The sequence below is a fragment of the Mobula birostris genome, chromosome 2 (genome assembly GCF_030028105.1).
Source record: "Mobula birostris isolate sMobBir1 chromosome 2, sMobBir1.hap1, whole genome shotgun sequence".
NCBI classification, from domain to species: domain Eukaryota; kingdom Metazoa; phylum Chordata; class Chondrichthyes; order Myliobatiformes; family Myliobatidae; genus Mobula; species Mobula birostris.
Genome location: NC_092371.1, coordinates 224,766,725 through 224,790,006, shown reverse-complemented (window position 1 = coordinate 224,790,006; position 23,282 = coordinate 224,766,725). Strand labels below are relative to the sequence as shown.

General features: G+C 40.5%; 1 protein-coding gene across 6 annotated transcripts in view; it reads right to left on the bottom strand.

The window, feature by feature from the left end:
* ptprk (protein tyrosine phosphatase receptor type K) overlaps nt 1-23,282 on the bottom strand; it is a 687,062-nt gene that overhangs the window by 279,406 nt on the left and 384,374 nt on the right. For all 6 annotated transcript variants that reach the window (XM_072251546.1, XM_072251545.1, XM_072251547.1 and 3 more), the window contains one exon: nt 19,178-19,471. In XM_072251546.1, coding sequence (XP_072107647.1) covers nt 19,178-19,471 — 294 coding nt within the window. The remainder of the gene's footprint in view (nt 1-19,177; nt 19,472-23,282) is intronic.

The following is a 23,282-nucleotide window of genomic DNA, read 5'->3' as shown; positions in this document are numbered from 1 at the left end:
TGGATTAGAGTGGGGATAGCCTGCCGAGATTCACACCATCAAAGAAGCAAAGCTTCAGCCTTTTATTTTACTCCATAGGATACCAATAGACAAGTGTGAATACCAAAAACACCTACATCTGAGAGAAAATAGATGGCATCCCAGTTGTAGTACTGAAGACCCGTGCTTCGGGAATAATTATGCCGCCAGTCAAGCTATCTCAGTGCAATTACAGCATTGGCATCCAACCAAGATTTGGCAAATTGCCTGGGTATGTACTGCTCACAAAAGAAGGACAAATGAAACTCTGTGACTTACTGTTCAATCTACTTTCAATTATCACCAAAGTAATGGAAGGTGTCATTGAACTTCAAAATAAATTTATTATCCAAGTACGAATATCATATATCACCGTATACTGCCAAGAGATTCACTTTCTTGAAGGCATACCAGTAGAACAAAGAAATACAGAATCAATTATAAATTAGACAATGTACTGAAGAACTCAATGGTCTTAACTCTCAGTGATGTAGGTACACCACCTTTAAGTGGACAAAGGTACATTGCCATAGCTGAAAGAGGGGGAGGAGTGGAGGTCTCCAAACCAGACTAAAACGTTGGGGTATGAAATTCCCTCTACCCAGCACTTGTGAGGGAATATACAGTCATTGGAGAGCTAGATGTAGGACCTAAGGGCAAAATTGCTGAATTGGAGGAAAATGGGGAATTGCTGTGCTCTGCATTTCTTTCCTTCCGTATTTGCACACTTTGTTGTCTTTCGCACATTGGTTCTCCATCTTGTTGGGGGCAGCCTTTCACTGATTCCACCGTGCTTCTTGTATTTACTGTGAATGCCCACAAGAAAATACATCTCAGGGTTGTATTTGGTATTATGTATGTACTTTGATAATAAATTTACATTACACAAAGACTGACAAACAACCAATGTGCAAAAGATGACAAACTGTGCAAATACAAAGTAACAAATCATAATAATAAACAACTAAATAAATCATACTGGGAACATGAGTTGTAGACTCCTTGAAAGCAAGTTCACAGATTGGGTTCAGCAATCAGTTCAGTTATTGACTGTTATGTTACTTCATTTTGGTCTAGATGGCACCTGCACACAACATTTCTTCAGTCGACATCTTCTGGATAGATCATGAAACCATCTATTTCTCTTCTGCTATGTCTTTTTATATTTGTTTTTTTTTGACTTGGATGTGGTTTTGGAACTGTCGGAGCCTGTGATTTGCAGTTTGGAGATCGTCACAGTGCTTAAGCGCTGTGCAGTCTCCGAGGGGATTCCGGGAGGCAGAGGCAGCATGTAGGTACCTCGTGGTGAAAAGGTTGTGAGCCAACATTTGACTCCCTTTTGCCACTTAAATTGTTTGCCGATTAAAGCAACAAGGGAGATTGAAATGCCAGTTTTCTGCCTTTAAAAAAAAATCACTGTGGGCTGGCTGTAGAGGGGAGACAGCTTTTATTACTGGAGAGATCCCTCTGATACAGAGAGGGGAGACTGTCTTTTAATTGCTCTGTTATGGAGAGGGAGACTGCCTTTTTATTGCTGGTGAGATCACTCTGCTATGGAGAGGGAGAAGGCTGCCCAGGTTTTCTACCTTTTGGACTGTGGACTTTTTTTTCAGTCTTATGCTTTTTTGTAGTTTTCTGTGTTTTTCACCTGATCTTTCTTGTGTGCGGGGGAGGAGGATTTGGGAGTTGATGGGCCTGTTCCATTTTTGTGTGGGGAGGGGAAATTTTGGGGTTGATGGTCATGTTACTGTTCTTTTCTTTCTTGGTTTCATGGCATTCTCAAGAAGAAGAATTTTGCTTTGTATACTTTGATAATAAATGAACCTTTGAGTGTCATTTACCAATAACCTGATCACTGATACTAGTATGGGCGTGGCCAGTAACATTCAGTTCCAAATCATGTCACAGTCCGAGGTGCAACCACCTTCAGCTACTTCATCAGTGATCTTCGATACACCTTAAGGCCTCAAGTAGGAATTTACAATAATGATTGCACAGAATTCAGTTCCAGGCAACATTCTCAGCAAATGAGACAGTCTATGTATGCATGCAGCAAGATCTAAACAGGACTCAAGCCAAGCCTAATCAGAGTCTTAAATTGCCAGGCAATGACCATTTCAAACAAGAATATGCTGAACAATATATTATTATATTTAATGGCATTACCAACACCAAGTTCCCCATCATCATCAACATATTTGGATAACCAATAACCAGAAGTTTAACTAGACAATCCACATAAATACAGTAACTAGAAAGGCAACACTGATTTACTGATTATCCCGTGGCAAGTGACTTGTCTGATGTAACAACACTTTCCTACCATCTCCACAGCCAATCCTATTTCCTATACTGGACAACTGCAACTCTGACAACATGAATGAAGCTCAACACTATCCTATCCAAAGCTGCCCACATCATCACTCAGCCCATCCATTCATGAAGCATTCATTTCTCTCACCACTGGTGCACTTTGGCTGTAGTATGCCCCAATTACAAAATGTACAAAAACTGTTCACTGAGGCTACTCTGAGAAGCACGTTCCAAACTTGCGACCCACTACCCAAGGACGATCAGGCTTCTGGTGCACAAAAGCATCATCAATGACAAACTCCACTTCAAGCTGCACACCATTCCAACAGGGAAGTACATTACTACTGCTGAGAAATGCTAAACTTTGGAATTCTGTTCCCAAGAGCATTCTGGGTGATCTTTCACCTGAACTGCAGTAGCTTAAGGCAGCAGGTCACTGTTACCATCTTGAATACAATTGGGAACGTACAATAAATTCTGGTTGAGCTAGCAATGCTCAGATTCCCCCAAGTAAAATTAAAATAAAACAGGTTCTCTGACTCATCTGATAGTCATTTTAGATGAGTGACTATTTCTAGTGTGGATAGTTTTACTAATAACTGGCACTGTTAACACTACAAATATGAATTTGACAAAACTTCCGGATTAAAGTCTCAAGAATATGCCATGCAGTTTTAGTACTGAACTTAGCCCAAGGCATTTCTGACTTACACAAAGAAGAAACTAAGAATCATTTTCTCATTGGCCCAAACCAAAGTTGTGCTGAAGGGAACCTAGTAAGTGTGGTTCCAAGAATGAGTGCACATAACCAAACTCCAACAAAGACGTTGCAACTCTGGAAATTCTCTCTGCTCCCTTCTTCCATTGGGCAGAAGATACAAAAGCCTAAAAGCATGTACCAACAGGCTCAATGACAGCTACTACCTCACTGCTATGAGATTATTAAATAGTTCCCTAGTACAATAAATTGGACTCTTGGCCTCACAAATCTACCTCATTACGATCTTGAAGGGTCTCAGCCTGAAACGCCGATGATACTCTTTTACGTAGATGCTGTTTGGCTGCCTGAGTTCCTCTAGCATTGTGTGTGTGTTGCCATGATCTTGCACCTTACTGTTCGCCACCACTGCATTTTCTCTGTAGCTGTTAAAGTTTCTTCTGCATTTATTGTTTTACCTTGTTCTACCTCAAAGCACTGTGTAATTATCTGATCTGTATGGCAGTATGCAAGAAAAGCTTTTCACTGTATTTCAGTACCTGTGACAATAATAAGCCAATTCCAATACTTGGGAACAAGGCTGTTACAAGGACAGGAGGTCTTGACACTGAATAGTTGGGGACTGAAGCATAGGAGGCTGAAGAGTGACAGTATTGATGTTATGGGAAAGTTACTGGAAGGTATTCTAAGAGACTGGATATATGAATATTTGGATAGACGGGGATTGATTAGGGATAGTTAGCATAGCTTTGTGCATGGTAGGTCATATCTAACCAATCTTATAGAGTTTTGAGGATGTTACCAGGTAAGCTGATGATGTTGTGTACATGGACTTCAGCAAGGCATTTGACAAGGTCCCACATGGGAGGATGGTCGAGAAGGTTCAGTCAGTTGTATTCAAGATAAAGATAGAAAACTGGATAAGACATTGACTCTGCGGGAGAAGCCAGGGAGTGGGAGTAGATAGTTGCCTTTCTGACTGGACGCCTGTGACCAGTGGAGTGCCGCAGGGATTGGTGCTGGATCTGTTGTCATTTATATCAACAATCTGGATCATATTGTGGTTAACTGGATCAGAAATTTTGCAGCTGACACTAAGAACGAGGGTGCAGTGGACAGTGAAAAAAACTATCAAAGATTGCAGTGGGATCCAGACCAGCTGAAAAATGGCAGATGGAATATAATGCAGGCAAGTGTGAGGTGTGCTCTTCGGAAAGACCAATCAGGGTAGGTACTACATAGTGAGCGGTGGGACACAGAGGTGTGTGGTAGAGCAGATGGATTTGGGAATAGAGGTCCATAATTCATTGAAAGTGGTGTCACAGGTAGATAGGGACATAAAGAAAGGTTTTGACACATTGGCCCTCATAGATCAAAGAACTGCGTTCAGAATTTGAGATGTTACACTGAAGTTGTATAAGACATTAGTGAGGTCTAATTTGACGTTCTGCATACAATTTTGGTCACCTACCTACAGGAAGGACTTAAATAAGATTGAAAGAGTGCAGAAAAAAATTACAAGGATGTTTCGTGGACTGGAGGACCCGAGTTATAAGGAAAGTTTGAACTTTATTCCCTAGAATGTAGGACATATGGAGGAGATATGATAGAGATATACAAAATTGTGAGGGGTATAGATAGAGTAAATACAAGCAGGCTTTTTCCACTGAGGTTGGGCGAGACTACAACTAGAGGTCATGGGTTAAGGGTGAAAGTTGAAATGTTTAAAGGGAACATGAGGGGACACTTCTTCACTCAGAGGTTGAAAAGTATGTGGAACAAAATGCCAGCTTAAGTGGTCAGTGCGATTTTGATTTCAATTTTAAGGGAAGTTTAGATTGGTACATGGCTAGGAGGGCTATCTGTGAACAGGTCAACGGAGCTAGGCAGTTTAAATGGTTTGGTATGGACTAGATGGGCCAAAAGGCCTATTTCTGTGCTGCAGTTTTCTATGACTCTGTTACACAGGAGTATGAAATCATGAGAGCACAGATGGGATAGATAGTTAAAGCCATTTTCCCCAGGGTAGGGGTGTCTAAAATTAGAGCACTTTGGTCTAAAGTGAGAGGGGAAAGATTTGAAGGGGACCTGGGGGGCAATGTTTTACAGATGGAGGACAGTGAATTCGTGGAACAAGCTGCCAGAGGAAGTGACAGGGACTTCAAAGACATTCAGACAGGTACATGGATTGGAAAGATTTAGAGGGATATGGGCCAAATGCTAGCTGAGGTAGACTACTTGATCAGCATGGACAAGTTGGGCTGAGGAGCCTGTCTTCACTTTGTACAACTCTATGACATTATGATTGGTTCTTTGACACTGTCCCATTGCAAAACCTGTCACCTATAATTAACATTTGATTTGAATTGTCAAAATAAATACCATTGTTGATGTTATTGATCAGCAACTGTTTCATGACACAGGGTTCAATTATGACATTAACAATTTCATCTTTAATAATCGATGCAGACTGACAAGCTTGCGTTTTGTATATTTCCTTCATGTTTCCAGAATCTGCATCATTAGTCATTTGTTTCAAGTGAAACAATGGCACCACTTTGTTTGCTCAATTATGCAGACACGGACTCTAGATTTACCAATTAGTAATTAATTTGTTCTGACAAGGGGCAAAGAAGAGGCAACATTAACTTATGCAGCAGCTTTTCATAAGAACAGGACTAATCTGATCTTGGTTTCAAGCCCACTTTACATAAACTTATCTTGGGGCCATCCAGCAGAGATACAGGCACTTTGTTCCACTAGTCCTGCTGACCACTCAACTTGTTTTAATTTCCTGCATTCAGCCCATAACCATCTCAGTCCCACCCTTCCATGTACCTTCCGAAATGTTGCCCCTCAGATCCTGTTTAAATATTTCTCCTCTCACCCTAAATCTATGCACCCTAGTTTTGGACTCCCCTACCCTGGAAAAAGACTGTTACCATCTATCTTATTTACGGTATGCCTCCCATCATTTTAAATATTTCTGTACGGTCAACTCTCAATCTTCTACATTCCACAGGGTAAAGACCTCACCTGGCCAACCTCTCCCAAAAATTCTAGTTCTTGCAACATCACTCTTTCTGCACTCTTTCCACGTTAAACATGGCTTTGTATACAACTGCAACATAATGTCCGACTCTTATATACTCAGTGTCCTGACTGATGAAGATCAATGTACTAAATGCTTTTTCTCTCATCACCCTGTCTATCAGTGATGCTGCTTTCAATGAACTTATACAGCTGGATCTCTCTGTTTCATTATTCTCCCTCATGCCTTACTATTTATTATACAAGTCCTACGCTGGTTTGGCTTTCCAAAATAATCATCTCATACTTAGCTGTATTGAAATGTATTTGCCACTCCTGAGCCACTTCCCTATCTGATTAAGATCCCCTTATTATCTACGATAACCTTTTACACTATCAGCAAAACCTCCTAGTTTTGTGTCATCCACAAACTTGTATATTCACATCCAAATTATTTATAAAAATAATGAATAACAAGGATTCCAACACCAGTGACATGCCACTAGTCACTGACTCCATTTCAAGAAACATACTTCAAACTCCACCCACTGCTTCCTACCTCCAAGTCAATTTTGAATCAATCACTCAACTCTCTCTGGCTTCAGTGGAACCTAACCTTCCAGACCAGTCTGCCATGTGGGACCTTGTCAAGGTCTTGAAGTCCAAACAAGTAAGTTTGCATTGAATCTAAACTACATGATTTTCAACTGAGACAAAGGAGAAGTTGCAAATCATTCTCCTGAACACTACTTGCATCAACATTTCACACAGTAACAGGACATTCAACCCAACATCTGCATCTACCTTTAGACACCCATTTAAACAAACCCTATATTAATCCAAAACATGAGAAAATCTGCAGACGCTGGAAATCCAGAACAACACGCACAAAATGATGGAGGAACTCAGCAGGCCAGGCAGCATTTATGGAAAAGAGTAAACATTCAATGTTTCAGGCTGAGAGCCCTCATCAGCCCTCATAATGTGAATCCTACATTAATCCGATTTTTTATTCCCTTTATGTTCCCATCAACACCCCCAAGAATTCACTACTTGCCTACAAACCAGGGCCAATTCATAGTCACCAATTAGCCAATCAACATTTGGGGTTGGAGAGGAAACTGGAGCACTGATGAAAACACACACAGTGACAAGGAGAATATACAAACTCTACACAGACATCTCCCAAAGTCCAGATTGAAAACTGGTGTTGTGAGGCAGTGGGTCTATAATGCCACTGAGTTTTTTTTTCAGATTATGAGGACACTCAGTCCTCGTTTATTGTCATTTAGAAATGCATGCATTAAAAAATGATACAATGTTCCTCCAGTATATCATCACAAAAAAAACAGGACAAACCAAGACTAAAACTAACAAAACCACATAATTATAACATATAGTTACAACAATGCAAAGTAATACCATAATTTAGCAATACCATGGGCACGGTAAAAAAAAAAAGTCTCAAAGTCCCCCCCCCCCCCCAATTGACTCATCATCTCACACAGGCGGTAGGAGAGAGAAACTCTCCCTGCCATGAACCTCCAAGTGCCGACAACTTGCCGATGCACTGGAAGCACCCGACTGCAGCCAACCGAGTCCATCTGTAAACTCCGAGCCTCTGACCAACCCCTCCAATACAGCCTCTCCAAGCACCATCCTCTGCCGAGCGCTTCGACAAAGCCGAGGACCCAGGGCCTTCTCCTCCGGAGATTCTGGACCACACAGTAGCAGTGGCAGCGAAGCAAGCATTTCAGAAGTTTCTCCAGATGTTCCTCCGTGCTCTCAAGTCCGTCTCCATCAAATCAGGATTGTGCACAGCACCCTACTTGACAAATAACAGACACCACCACCGGAGTGGCTGCTGCGAGCTGCGTCACGCCGCCATCTTCTCCTCTGAGTTGCCCTGTGACTGGACTGTCTGAACTGTACTGAAGAAAAACCTGGCAATCAGTCATTTGTCCATCATTAAAATGAAAAGCTAGTGCAGATTTCTCTATGGAAAAATCTCTTGGATCATCTTCCTAATATACATAGACATGGGTAAAAATCTGGAAACTTTACATCCATGTTCAGAAAAAAAAAGTGTAGGGATAAACTAAGCAACCAGAGATCAATCTGCTGGGGAAGGTGCCAGAATTAATACTCAGGGACAAGTGTGGATGGATTTGTGAAAGCTAGCATATATTTGATTACCTTGTCTTAAGGATCATTCACAATTTTTTGTAAAGACATTGACATAAGAAAGGAAATGTTTTATACAATATCCTAAAGACCAATTTGAAGAGAATTTGCTTTTATTTGAATCCAATTATTAACATTGTGATGGGGTCCTGAATTACCCCTATAAACTGTGCTTTTGAAAAGAGAGAGTTATTTAACACCGACATGTTGTTTTGAAAAGAGAGAGAGAGAGATGAAGACTAACTGTTGGACTGTCACTTTAAGGAACGAGAAAGAACTGGTCAACTTTTGGATTTCTGCTGAGTTGGAGACAGCGTCGAGCAGTTCGTAGGTTGCTATGGTGACCGAAGGCGGCATTATTTAATGGACACTCGATGTTATGGTTTTCAGCAGGTTGTTGACACTTCCCAAGGACTTTTGCCTGTTTGCATTTCTTCACAGAGAGAGGAAGGTGGAGTTATTTGAATGACAGTTGATGCTCAGCACGGGAAGATAAAATAGGAGGTCAGATGATAGACCTCAGGCACATGTTTTGGACACCGAATGAGCATTGCTGTGCCCGCAGGAAAAATGGGTTTTGGAGGATCGATCAGGCGGATTGATCCGTCGCTCTTGCAGTGGAAAGAAAAAAAAAGGGGTTGACTGGTGGGGAGTTGTCCATATGTCCACCCTCGCCTGGCGGATAGCTCCACCACAGAAAACCGGTCCACTTTGCTAAAGTCACAGTCGGTGACTTTTAAAGGATTTCGAAGGACAACGAGAAGATCGACGACGTCAGCTCACCTGAAGACTCAAATCTCTCCCTCTCTCTCTCTCCATCACTACTCAACTAAATACCACAGACTGAACTGAACTTTACTCATCATCGTAAGACTGTATCTTTTTACCCCTAGACTTAAAGAAGTTTGGATTTTCATACATATATTTCCACACTTATTGATTTACTTATATATATATATAATCATTGCTAACCTGTTTGATTTATCTACATTTATATTACCGTATTGTGTAGTTACTAATAAATATTATTAGTTTATAGCAATACTGGACTCCAAAGTGCTTTTGATTTCTGCTGGTTCTTTATTCCCGTCACGGGGTATGTGACAAAATAAATATGCACATTCCATCTGGCAGAGCAATTGCTTTGATTTTTGGTTGAATGACCATCAACACACATATTTGCACCATTCTATTAAAGATACTAATATTTCTCTGCTAATTATGACATCTTCAATCCACAATGAAATATTATATTTTACATGCAAATAAGCCGGAGGGGAATTTAATTTTACTTAAGAGACCTAAATTCTGACTGCAGTGGATACGTGAATTTGGAGATTTAGCCAAAAATCAGCTGAAGTTGACTTTACTGTTTCTCTCTTCAGAATACCCAAAATAAAAACACTCATACTGAAGTCACAAATAAATTTAGAAGACTAGTGCAAAGTGGCAAGCTATGATGATTTAATTGGGAGACAACACCAGCAGCAGAAAAATCTCATCAGGAGATATTCAGAAATACAACATTCAGCAAAGGACAGGGAGAAGTGCTGATACAGGTAGATGACTATATTTTAGATTTGCAGTAAATCAAGTGACAGCGATCACACTACGATTAAATGCAGCTGTAACAAAACCCGAATTTATCTTTAAACTTATGTTTTATATATAAATATGTATCCAAAAGTACATGAGGTTAATAAAACCTTTGCTTCAGAATTTTCTACATTGTCCTTCTCATCTTGGTCATTTGTCAAGCTTGTCTCTTTCACTTTGCCTTTCATTCCTTTAATATCCATTTTTTACATGACATTTTACCTTCTGCTGATGGATGACTGTGAGGCACATTGTTTTTGAATAAGTCCTGGCTCTGTTTCTACTTTAGACTATATCGCCAGGGAACAAAAACTCAAGGGAATTCAGGAGACATCGGCAGTCCAGTGTTCATCACTGAGAACTAGGAATTTCCCCTGAGCATGCAATTATTCCTTGAAGCAATCTCCTCTTTCTGGGGGTATTAAATAGTAGAATTGATTTTTTTTGCACTAGTATTTTCATTAATCACAGGATTCCTTAAGAGGTGTGAGAGGTATTCATTAGTCAGCTACAGGTACAGTAACATTTTCCTGCTGTCAATGATCAGATGTTCTGATCATTAAGCCAACATCACAACATTTTGGTGTTTCATGGTATACTTAAGGTTGGAAGAGGTGGAAAAAATTTTAAATTTTAGTCATTAGCAGTTGGTCAAACAAAGTCAGTTTTTAACCCAATTGTAACTTTCTGATGTAAGACGACAATAAGTCTATCTAGATTGATCTTAGAGTGGGTTAAAGAGTCAGCACAATACCATGAAAAGGCCGTGTCTTTTGCTGTAATGTGGAACTGGGCTGAGAAGTGGCAGATGGAATTCAAGCCAGATAAGTGTGAAGTGGTTCATTTCAGTAGTTCAAATTTGAAGGCAGAATATAATATTAATGGTAATTCTCTTGGCAGTGTGGAGGATCAGCAAGATCTTGGGGTCTGTGTCGACAGGACACTCAAAGCTGCTGCGCAGGTTAACGGTGTTGTTAAGAAGGTGGCAGGCAGATGAAGTTAGAACTTGTATAAATGAGAGGCCTTTCATTTTGGTAGGCGGGAAAGACACAGAAATTATTTTAAATATGTTACATGTTGGCATATGTTGGCATTCTTCAACCATGGGATTGAGTTCAAGAGACGCGAGGTGATATTACAGCTATGTAAGACCTTAATTAGACCCCACTTGGAGTACTGTGTTCAATTCTGGTTACCACACTACAAGAAGGATGTGGATACTATAGAGAGGGTGCAGAGGAGATTTACAAGGATGTTGCCTGGATTGGAGAGTGTGCCTTCTGAGAATAGGTTGAGTGAACTTGGCCTTTTCTCCTTAGAGCGACAGAGGATTAGAGGTGACCTGATAGAGGTGTACAAAATGATGAGAGACATTGATTGTGTGGATAGTCAGAGGCTTTTTCCCAGGGCTGAAATGACTAACACGAGGGGGCATAGTTTTAATGTGCTTGGAAGTAGGTACAAGGGGGATGTCAGAGTTAAATTTTTCACACAGAGTGGTGGGTGCATGGAATACACTGCCGGCCATGGCATATACAATAGGGTCTTTTAAGAGACTGGTAGATAGATACATGGGGCTTAGAAAGATAGAGGGCTATGCAGTAGGGAAATTCTAGGCAGTTTCTAGGGTAGGCTACATGGTTGGCACAACACTGTGGGCCAAAGGGCCTGTAATGTGCGATAGATTTTGATGTTCTGAATTCTAAAAGCAGCCTAACGTGTACAACCAGAGCAATGAAACCTTGATAACTGAAACATTGTGGCCCTATTAAGACTTGCAGATCATTTGCATGTAGGTTCTCAGCATTGCTGACATAAATCCATCACAGTGGATCACATCAATAAAGCTGAAAGCGCCAAAGATTCACAGCTCAATACATCCTGTCCTATCTCAGTCTTAAATGCTCAGTTGTTTATTCTGAGATGGCTCTAATTCTAGACTCCTGTCTCAGGGGAAACAGCTCTTTCATTCCTTCCTCTCCACTTGTCACGCGACATTTTACTAATTCCTGAAGAATAGTAGCAATCTGTATCATTTTTTAAAAACAGGATTCTGCTGCAATTTTAGGCAATGCTGTTAAGGAACATCAGCAAAGAAAGGCAATCTATTGGAGGCCTAGAGGGATGACTCTAGAATACAATCATTAAAAACTGGGGGCGGCGGCGGGGGGGGGGGGGGGGGTGTAGTTTCCTATAGGATGGAATTATGTCTCACAAAAACTGATTCCTTCTCCTCAAACTCTTAGATTATCTTTGATGTTGCAGTGAGTTCACCTTATTCATCTATAACTTAGAAATCAGGTCTGTTCTGCTCACTCTTTTCTCATATACACATCCCATATACTCATATACTCTAAACTCCAACAAGGGAAGCATTTTATTTGCCTTACTAATTACATACAAATGTTCTGGAATATCAAAAAAATAATAGTTGTGTAACATATTTAAAATAATTTCCGTGTCTTTCCCGCCTACCAAAATGAAAGGCCTCTCATTTATACAAGTTCTAACTTCATCTGCCTGCCACCTTCTTACCTATTTAATTGGGGTGTATGGGGTGTCAGGGAGGGGTAGCACCTCTGGTGGGGGAACATGTCGTGTCCTTTTCAAGGCAGTTAGCCCACCTTGGTCCCCACCTGACACTCGGCTCTCACCTGTGGCTCCCCGTAGTTGTTTGCATGCGACAGCAGCCACACCCCGGGCAATGGCTTCGACAAGCCGGCTAAACCAGGTGAGGGTAGCCAATGGGTCTCAATCCCTCGGTGAGATAGGGAGTTGTCTATCCCAGCATGTGAAGGCAGACTCCGGCGGATTGAGCGGACGAGACCAATGGAAGGTCCAACGGTTGAGAAGGTGGTCTCTGCAAGCGTCGTGGAACGTATAGAACACAACTAGACACAGAAGACGTCCTGGTCATCCACTGCACCTAGTCCCAGCTCCAGTCGTCTCGACTCTCGTCTTGCCACTGGATCCAGATGGAAATTGGGAAGAGAGAACGAGGCTGACGCTGCGCAACTCTTCCTCACTTAAATCCAAATCATTGCGCTAGTCTCGACATCACCATCATCATAATGGTGTCGAGGTCTTCACCAACGACGACGATGGACGAACAGTTACCTAATTAATTAGTCATAGTCATACTTTATTGATCCCGGGGGAAATTGGTTTTCGTTACAGTTGCAATTAATTACAATTGGTAATTAATCAATCTTGGCATGCTCTTCACCGCTCATGTGTAAACTAACTTTGTATAGTTAATGAAAAAGGGTTAATTACTCTCAGTCCCTCTGACCTGTAGGTAGCTAAAACCTAAGCAATACTAATCTTCGTGGCATCTAAGCGAGTAACAGCTTGCCCACTTGTAATGAGCCATTTATTCCGGTTTCTGATCTTTAACCCTGCTGCCATATTACCCTCTACTCTCTGGGCTCTGATTTTGTGCAACATCCTTCTCGGTGGCACCAGAACCAATGACTCCTGAAAATACAGATATAACTAAATTTACGTTTTGCATCGTGGCCAATATTCTAAGGAAATACTGGCTGAAAACAAAACATTCAGTAAGATTTTCACAAATTGCGTGGGTTTGACAATTCGTAGAAAGGAACATTCACAGTCTTCTTTGGGGAAAAAATTGTTATACAAGCAATACCATATATGAAAGTATCTGGCCAGGGGAAGAAATAATGGTGCAGGAAGAGATGAAAAGATGCTGTAGGTAGTTCTCTGGCTTTAGAGATAAAAATGTACCAGACTCTCACTGGAAAGGAAGCCACAAACATATTGCTAGAGGAACTCAGCAGGTTGAGCAGCATCTTTGCGAGAAAAGGAATTGTCAGTGTTTCAAGTTGAAACCCTGCATCAATACTGCAGATCTTCTAGACCTGCTAAGTTCCTCCAGCAGACTGTTTGTGGCTTTAGTTTCCAGCATCCACATACAGTCTTTAATGAAAAGAAAGCTGGAAGTGAGGTCGAAGAGCAGAGGTGTCAAGATTTTGTTTTATTGACAAAAGTGATGTTTTTATTCAATTATCTAAATATGTGATCATTCAAGTCTACATTATTGACTACTAGAATCCAATTTAGTCTTGCTATAGTCCCTTAAAAATCAAGCATCTTAGCCAATAGCAGATTATATAGCTTGCCTTTAAAAGTTTAAAACAGTTACCTCTCCGTTCAGTAAAACTGTATGTTTTTATAACTATGGTACAATATGCATAGGAGATACTGTGATATTGAATATGTCCAAGGATAACAGCTTCAGTTCAAGGAAAACTAACTGAAGTAAATTGTCACGTAATTCTGCAATTGTCAAAAACAGCATATTCTTCAAGACTGGTATTATTTTGAAAACAGTCACTAGTCTACTGAAAAAACATCACGATGCTAACACCTTGCAGGGTTCCATGTACATCCTTGACTTAAAGGGTGGTCCAGAAACTTAAGACAGAAGTCTCTTTAGAGTCATAGAGTTTATACAGCATGGAAACATGCCAACTCAAGCTGTTTACTTGAGCCAGTTCCACTTCTCCACATTTGGCCCATCTCCTAAGCCTTTCCTAACCATGCACCTGTCTGAATGTCCCAGAGCGCCAACCTGACTATTCTTATCAGTCCCTGTTTTTCCAAATGTTGACAGAATCTGTCCCTCGGAATGCTCTTTGATAACTTTCCCAACACTGATGCTAAGTTAATCAGCCTGTTATTGCCTGGCTTGTCCTGACAACCTTTCTTGAACAACGGCACATTCACCAACCCCTAATCTTTCAGTACCTCACCCATGGTTAACAAATAAACTAATATCTCTACCAGGGTCCTTGTAATTTTTTCCACAAACTCCTAAGACTTTAAGTCCTCCAGTCCTCATAACATCCTTGTGAATCTTTAACATCGTTGCGACTTCACCCAACTTCAACAGAATCTGGTATCGTCGTTGATTTTTTTAAAAAATTGTCTCAGGGAACAGTCTTGTCATGGATAAAGTCAACACCCGATGTCAACCATTCAACTCTGTCTATAACTAGGGGAGAACAGCTTTAAGGTAAGAGGTAGGAGACAGACGGAATTTGAGGAAAGAGATTTCTTTTTACACAGAGGGTGGTGGAAATCTGGAATCAGTTGCCAGAGGGGGTGGTGGGGGCAGAAACAGGCGCATTCATTTTAGTATTAAAATGAAACAGCGTGGTATTGAAGACTGCAAGCTGACAGCTGGAAAAATATTACACACAGTGGCCACTTTATTGGGGTTAATGCAAATATCTAAGTAGTCAATCATGTGGCAGCAACTCAATGCATAAAAGCATAAGACATGATCTGGAGCTTCAACTGTTGTTCAGACCAAACACCAGAATGGGGAAGAAATGCGATCTCAGTGACCTTGACCGTGGAATAATTGTTGGTGCTTGATGGAGTAGTTTGAGTATCTCAGAAACTGCTGATCTCCTGGGGTTTTCATGCACAACAGTCTCCAGAGTTTACAGAGAATGGGGTATGAAACACTTTGTTAATGAGAGAGGTTAGAGGAAAATGGCCAGACTATTTCAAGCTGACAGGAAGGTGACAGTAAGTCAAATGACCATGTGTGCAGTGGAGCAGCTCTGAATGCACAACACGTCGAACCAGAAGTGGATGGGCTAACAGCAGCAGAAGACCAGGAACGTACACTCAGTGGTCATTGAGTGTATACAGGGACTAGACAGCCAAAAGAATACAATAACCTGAATGTCCTATTTCTATGTTATATAACTTGGATGACATTAATGGTCATGATATCAATAATTTGACCACAGTAGGTGAAATAAAGGGGAGGCCCAGCAATTTTATGCAGCTGGGATGAAGCTATTTTTGTAACAGGTTAGTTTTGGACAGGGCAAAACAAACCAAAAGCTGTACAGAAATTGGCCTCATCTAAACAAGCTCACAGACAGGGAGATGGAGTTGGGTAGCAAAACATGAAAATTTTAGCAGGCCCTGAATAGCAATATTCACAACCTTTCACATACAAGGCAAAACACAATATATCACCTTAGCAAGCAAGAATTAAAATAATTAATAATAAAAACACCCACTGTAGTAGCAGTAGCAGCAGAGCAGTGAGTGGATACAGAACATGACCATGCAGTTATATGCAAAACCAGAAGAGTTAAGGGCTTAAGGGGCGACTATGAATGGCTGCCTCGATTTTATTCTTCTGAACAACTCTGTTGTGTTACAGCCAAAGTTATATCTCATCATACTAATTCTGTGCATACTTTACGAATCAGGGAAGAATAAAATTAGATTTTCTATCAAATTTATAGCACAGCACATAAATATTAAAACCACAAACTACATTGGCTTATAATCAAAATAAAGTTTAACCAAAGGAGAGACTAATTAGGATGGGCAGAAACAAATTAGTCTTAACAGGACTTCAGTTGAAACATTTGCCAACATTTTGAAGTCTTAATCTGCGCAGTAAGCCCAAGCACCCTAGAAATAAAGCTCTATGCATGTACCAATGCATTTCAAATCAGTAAGCTTTAAAGAAAAGTCTAAGAAACACACCACTGTTTTGTTAACATTTAGAAAATCACCAGCCATGAATTTCAATACATTATCTTATGTATATTAAAGGGAGAGAGGATATAACTTTGTAAACAAATTTAATCAAATCCTCGCAGAACCAAAAGAAAACAATACAGTAAGGGTTGGAAATGTTGGGAATGGCAACTGACATTATGAAGCAGTAGTTGTAGACAACATTGGTGATGCCACAGTTGGAATACTGTGCAGAGTTTTGAATTTTATTTTGTAGGAAAGATGTTACTAAGCTGGAAAGAGTACAAAGACTTTGGAGAATGTTGCCTGAATAAGGGGCCTGAGTTATCGGGTAAGATTGGGCAGGTGGTGACTTTATTCCTTGTAGCATGGAAGACTGAAGGATGGTGACATAGAGGTGTATAAAATTATGAGGGAATAGATAGGGTGGGTGCACACCATCTTTTTCCCAGGGAAAGGAAATCAGTAAACTAGTGAACATGGGCTTTAGTTGAGAGGGAAAAGATTTAAATGGAACTTCTTCAGACACATGACATAATGTAACCTGCCACAGGGAGTGGCTGAGACAGGGACAGTGACAACATCTGAAAGACATTTGAACAGGTATATGGATAGAAAAGACTTTGAGGATGTTTTGGCTAAAAAGCTGATTTAAAACTGTGACAACTGAATATTGCTTGTACAATTCAGGAAAAACAAATACCTAAGCATTGAAGTCCTTTTTTCTACAAAATATTGTTGAGAAATGATGGCACAATTAAAGCGTGAAGGCACACGCTCAACTATTCTGGAACAGCTTCTTCCACTCTGCCATCCAATTCTGAATGGACATTGAACCCATGAACACTACCTCACTACTTCAATTTTAATTTCTATTTTAATTTTAATTCTATTCTATTCTCACTTTAATTTCCATTTTTGCAGTACTTATTTAACTATTTAATATATAAAGATTCAAAAGTTCATTTTATTGTCAAAGTATGCATGTACGATACAACTTTGATATTTGTCGACTCCAGACAGTCATTGAATACAGGAAGACGATGGGTGTTGATTAAAGAAAAGGAAACATCTCTCGCAACCACCGCCCCCCCCACCGCAGCATGAAACAGAAAACAATTCAAAGGCCCCAAAACTCACCCCTTCCACAAGTAAGAGTGAGTGAGTGCGTGTGTGTGTGCGTGCACGCATGTATGTATGTATGTATGTATGTATGACATAGGCAAGGGTATGTTGGCAAAGAGAAACAGGGGAATTTAGAATGTCATGCAAAGCAAGCAATTTTTAAAAGCCGAAGTACATTGCTGCTCAATATGACATTCTCTTAAAGGAATAATGCAATAACTGAACTTCTCCATCCAAAAAGTGAGAGCTAAAAAGCTGATTTAAAGCTATGTTGACAGATTGTTTCGATGAACAAAACTTAAGGTGGAAATAAATATTTCTTTGTACGATTCAGGAAAATGAAAATATCAAAGCATTGAAGTTTTTTTTCTTGAAAAGTAATGTTGAGAAACAAAGGCACAGTTAAACAACCGAAGTAAATAAAAAATAATTAGTTGAAGACCAAGTTTAACACTGCTTTGTGCAGGAAAATGGTAAGGTCAAAAGAAGTGAGGAGATCATTTTTCTGACATTTAAATAAGGAATTAATTAGAAGCGCATGTGTTTTGGGAGGGGTAGGGGAAAGAACTCAGTGTAGCTAAAAAGAACTAAAGCCACTGCATTAATAATAAAATAACAATTAGATGATAGGAGGTGAAAGAGGTCAAATCTTTTTAACTGCAATAATCGTGAAAGAACAAGAAATCACTTAATAAGGAGAGTTGAGCGCCGTTCACTGCCTAAAAGGAAATATGCAAATATTTTATTTTAAAAACTAATTTAGACTTGACAGAAGTAAATAAACAGTGCCAAAAGTTTGAGAGTTTCCAAGTGGATCACAACCTTGTCGCTGGGATTGTAGGCTCGCATTCCTCAGACCCAGACCCAGAGTTGATTGGAGTCAGGGCTTTATGCTTTGGGTCTTGACAGGGTCACCCATTCTCAAAGGGTAAAGGTCACACTAAGAGTGGTCCACAGCTCCTCTAGGTTGAGAGTTTCAGCTCAAGGCTAGAAACCCTGACTGGTAAAATTATTGTTACAGAAACAGCAATGAAAAATCCTTCCACATCTGAGTGTGACTGTGTTCCTGAGTCTCCACCTGGGACTTGCATGACTGACAGTAGTGAAAACCGAGAGTAAGCCACTGACATGATGAAGGAAGCCCTGAACACTGCCAGAGGTGGAGGACCTTCATTGCTGTTCTAAATGCCAGCAGTGTAAAGGGCCATTAAAAAAAAATTGAGAGGGCCAAGGATATGAATCTCAAAATAAGCAAATATTTTAGCTAACTTTGTAACAAAATGCTTAGATTTTGTGAAAAAATTAAAGCCTAGGGTTTTCATTACAGTAGATCCATGTCAATAAAGCAAATAATATGCAGATGTTGATAGTATTTTCTACTGTATAATTGCAAAGCATTGTTAACTTACCTGTTTGCATATACCTCCCCAGCTTTCTTTACTTTTCATATTTTCTTAGCTCGTTGCTTATTCAAGTTGGTGAGTTAACATTTATGAACATGCCTAAGTAGCATCATCATTTGACCAGCATACATATTGATAACAATACAAGCATTTACTTCATTTGCAAATTGTATCCTCCATTCTTGCTGCTAGTTTCAGAAAAAATGCCATAGGATTAAAGGTACCTAACCGGAAGTTGTATCGGACCAACCTGCACATTTGGTTCTAGTGATGAGTGGGGGACCTGGTAATCCCGTTCCTCCTTCACCTGGCCGTGTCAGCAAGACTCTGATTTCATATTCCGTGTCTGGGTCCAGATGCCAGAGCTTGTAAGTTGCAGCATTTACAGCATGGATTTCTGTCCAGGATCCACTGGTCATACAATATTCCACTTCCTTCAGAATGATGGGACCATCACCAATAATTGAATTTGCGTTGAGCTGAATTAGCAGATAGGTAGGACCAACACCAAGCAGATGGGGTGGTGCAATTGGCATGGGTGGTTCTGTAAAGGGAAGAAATGATGTCCATTAATATGCAGCTTGAATTTCAACTGCTAACCAGTATTCATATAGTTGATGGTTACTTGAAACACTGACAACTTAAAAGAGCTAAATATGAAGTTTTCAGATCAATAATGTTCAAAATATTAGTTAGTCATCAAAAAGCGCTCTCCTCCACGTCAGAAGAACCAAAAGCAAATACCATGACAACATAGTCAAACGTCTCCTGTTGGTCCACAAAGGCAACGTTCCAGTTGTCTCTATCCCACTCTGATCTTTTGCAAAGGCCAATGAAACCCAGCATGTAGATAATTTCAATCACCAGTACTCTGAATTTAAACTCACTTTCTTGGACTCTGCACAACTCTTCCTCTTAGTATTCTTTATTTACACAGCTCATCATCTTTTACACATTCGTTGTTAGAAAGTCTTTAGGTAGAGTGTTTAGTGAGATCCTGTATATTTTCCCACCCTCCCCATCCCCCCCCCGTAAAAGCCAGCAATAAAATAAATCTCTCAACGTAATATATGATAACATGTACATGCTTTGCTAATAAATTTACTTTGATCTTTAGGAATAGCACGAGGCTCTCAATGTACTGTACGTAACAGCATTCAAAACTCTGCACATAATTTATTTATTATTATTTTTATTTAATTTTTTCTCTTCTACATTACGTATTGCATTGAACTGCTGCTGCTAAATTAACAAATTTCACCTCACATGCCGGTGATAATAAACCTGATTTTGATTCTGAACTCAGCAATTTCAGATAATCCAGACTTTCCAATTTGGTCAGTTCTGATGCAAAGTCATCAGCTTGTAGCATTTTCTAATTTTTCTTTCCTCCACAGATCTTCAATGAGTGACGCCTCAAAAAGAAGGCATCCATCATTATGCACCATCATCCAAGCCGTGCCTTGTTCTCATTGCTACCATCAGAAAGGAGGTACACTCCAAAATTTCTATAGTCCTAATTTGATTTTCATCTTTTGGAGGATCATTTGGAAAGAACATTTTCCCCTTCACAGATGCTCCATAAACCATTGAATGTCTCCCAGAATTTTGTTTCAGATTTGTAGCTCTTTGAGTTTCATTTTAATGTACTTACAGACTACGTCTACATTTAACATAGGTTTTGTTTACATGAATGCCAACAGTGATCTACAACTACGCTACCAGCAAGTTTGATGAAAAAAAGATGGCTATCAAACATCAATGCATGCGTGAAATTTCCTCAGCAGAACATTACTGGAATTGAAATTACCCCATGTGCCCCTGAACAAAATTCCGTACCAAATCATGGTAATTCCTTCACCATTGTTCATTCAGGCTTTAAAAGTACAATTGGAAATACTGCAGTCCTGTTTGATTCTGCCTGGCTCTTTATAACATTTTAGCCCTCCAGATGCACTTCCTAAATGGTGTTCCCTTTATCTATATCCTGTTTCCAGTATTAACAAGCCCCAGTAATTGTGCAAATCAATGAATATTGGAATTTCGGAAAAAGGCAGGAATAGGAATGACCTACAAGGGACAAGTTCTAGTGGTCGTGTCTCTGGCTCCGAGACTGGACCCTCAGCTCAGAAGGGAAGGAGGGAAAAGAGGAGAGCAGTAGTGATAGGGGATTCGATAGTTAGGGGGACGGGGGATAGAGGTTCTGTGGGAGAGATCGAGAATCCCGGATGGTCTGTTGCCTCCCTGGTGCCAGGGTCCGCGATATCTCAGATCGAGTTCTCGGTATTCTCACAAGGGAGGGTAAGCAGCCAGATGTCATGGTCCATGAAGGGACCAATGATGTGGATAGGAAGGAAGGAGGAGGTCCTGCAAAGAGAGTTTAGGGAGTTAGGTGCAAAGTTGAAGGACAGGACCTCCAGGGTTCCAATCTCAGGATTGCTACCTGTGCCACGTGCTAGTGAGGCTGGAAATAGGAAGATAATGCAGCTAAATACGTGGCTGAGGAGATGGTGCAGGAGGGAGGGCTTCATGTTTCTGAACAATTGGGCTTTGTTCCAGGGAAGGTGGGACCTGTTCTGATGGGACGGTTTGCACCTGAACTGCAGGGGGACTAACATCCTTGCGGGTAGGTTTGCTAGTGCTGCTCCGGGGGGGGGTTAAACTAGATTTGCAGGGGGAGGGGAACCAGAGGGTTAGAGCAGATAGTGAGGTGGAGGAGGATAAAGGTCATGCGGGGACTGCATGTACAGACAGAAATCAAAGGTTTGTACATGACAGAAATGTTCTCAGGTGCATCTATTTCAATGCAAGGAGTATTGTAGGTAAGGCAGATGAGCTTAGGGCGTGGATTGGCGCGTGAGATTAAGACATTATTGCTATTAGTGAAACTTGGTTGTAGGAGGGCAGGACTGGCAGCTTAATGTTCTGGGGTTCCGTTGTTTCAGACGTGATAGAGGGGGAGGGATGAAAAGGGGAGGAGTGGTATTACTAGTCAGGGAAAATATCACAGACTGGAGGCCTGTGACTAGTGGTGTGCCTCAGGGATCTCTGCTGGGACCATTGTTGTTTGTTGTCTATATCAATGATCTAGATGATAATGTGGTAAATTGGATCAGCAAATTTGCTGATGACACTAAGACTGGAGGCGTTGTTGTGGACAGTGAGAAACGCTTTCAAAGCTTGCAGAGGGATCCGAACCAAATGGAAAAATGGGCCAGAAAATGGCAGATGGAATTTAATACAGACAAGTGTGAGGTGTTGCATTTTGGAAGGACAAATCAAGGTAGGACACACACAGTAAATGGTAGAGCACAGAGGAGTGCAGAGGAACAAAGGGATCTGGGAGTTCAGATACATAATTCCCTGAAAGTGGCGTCACAGGTAGATAGAGTTGTAAGGAAGGCTTTTGGCATCCAGGCATTCATGAATCAAAGTATTGAGTGTAGGAGTTGGGATGTTATGGTGAGGTTGTATAAGACACTGGTGAGGCCAAATTTAGAGTATTGCATGCAGTTCTGGTCACCTAACGGATATCAGTAAGATTGAAAGAGTGCAGAGAAGATTTACTAGGTTGTTGCCGGGTCTTCAGGAGTTGAGTTACAGGGAAAGATTGAACAGGTTAGGACTTTATTCCTTGGAGCGTAGAAGAATGAGGAGGGATTTGATAAAGGTTTACAAAATTATGAGGGGTATAGACAGAGTAAATGCGAGTAGGCTTTTTCCATTTAGATTAGGAGAGATAAATACGAGAGGACATGGCTTTAGGGTGAAAGAGGAAAGGTTTAGGGGGGACATTAGGGGGAACTTCTTCACTCAGAGAGTGGTGGGAGTGTGGAACAAGCTGCCATCTGACGTGGTAAATGTGGGCTCACTCTTAAGTTTTAAGAATAAATGGGATAGATACATGGATGGGAGAGGTCTGGAGGGTTATGGACTGGGTGCAGGTCAATGGGACTGGTGGAATAAAGTTTTGGTACAGACTAGAAGGGCTGAATGGCCTTTTTTCTGTGCTGTAGTGTTCTATGGCCTTCTTTCCACCTGTTACAAAACCATTTGTAAAAAGGTCACCATTCAAAATTGTTTTATGTCATTCCTGTGTACAAGAGTAAGGCGAATGAATTAATTGTTACTCCAGATCTGATGCAGCACAAAAAAACACAAAAGGAACACAATTATAATAAAAATAGGATTATTATAATAAATTATAATAATAACAATAAATACAAATAGACAAGATAGCATATCCATAGATTTTTTGTACGTAAGTAAGATGACAGACGGGAAATAATAAAGTAATGGTAGAGTTAGTGGGTGGAGGTGTTGATCAGTTTTACTGCTTGGGGAAAGTAACTATT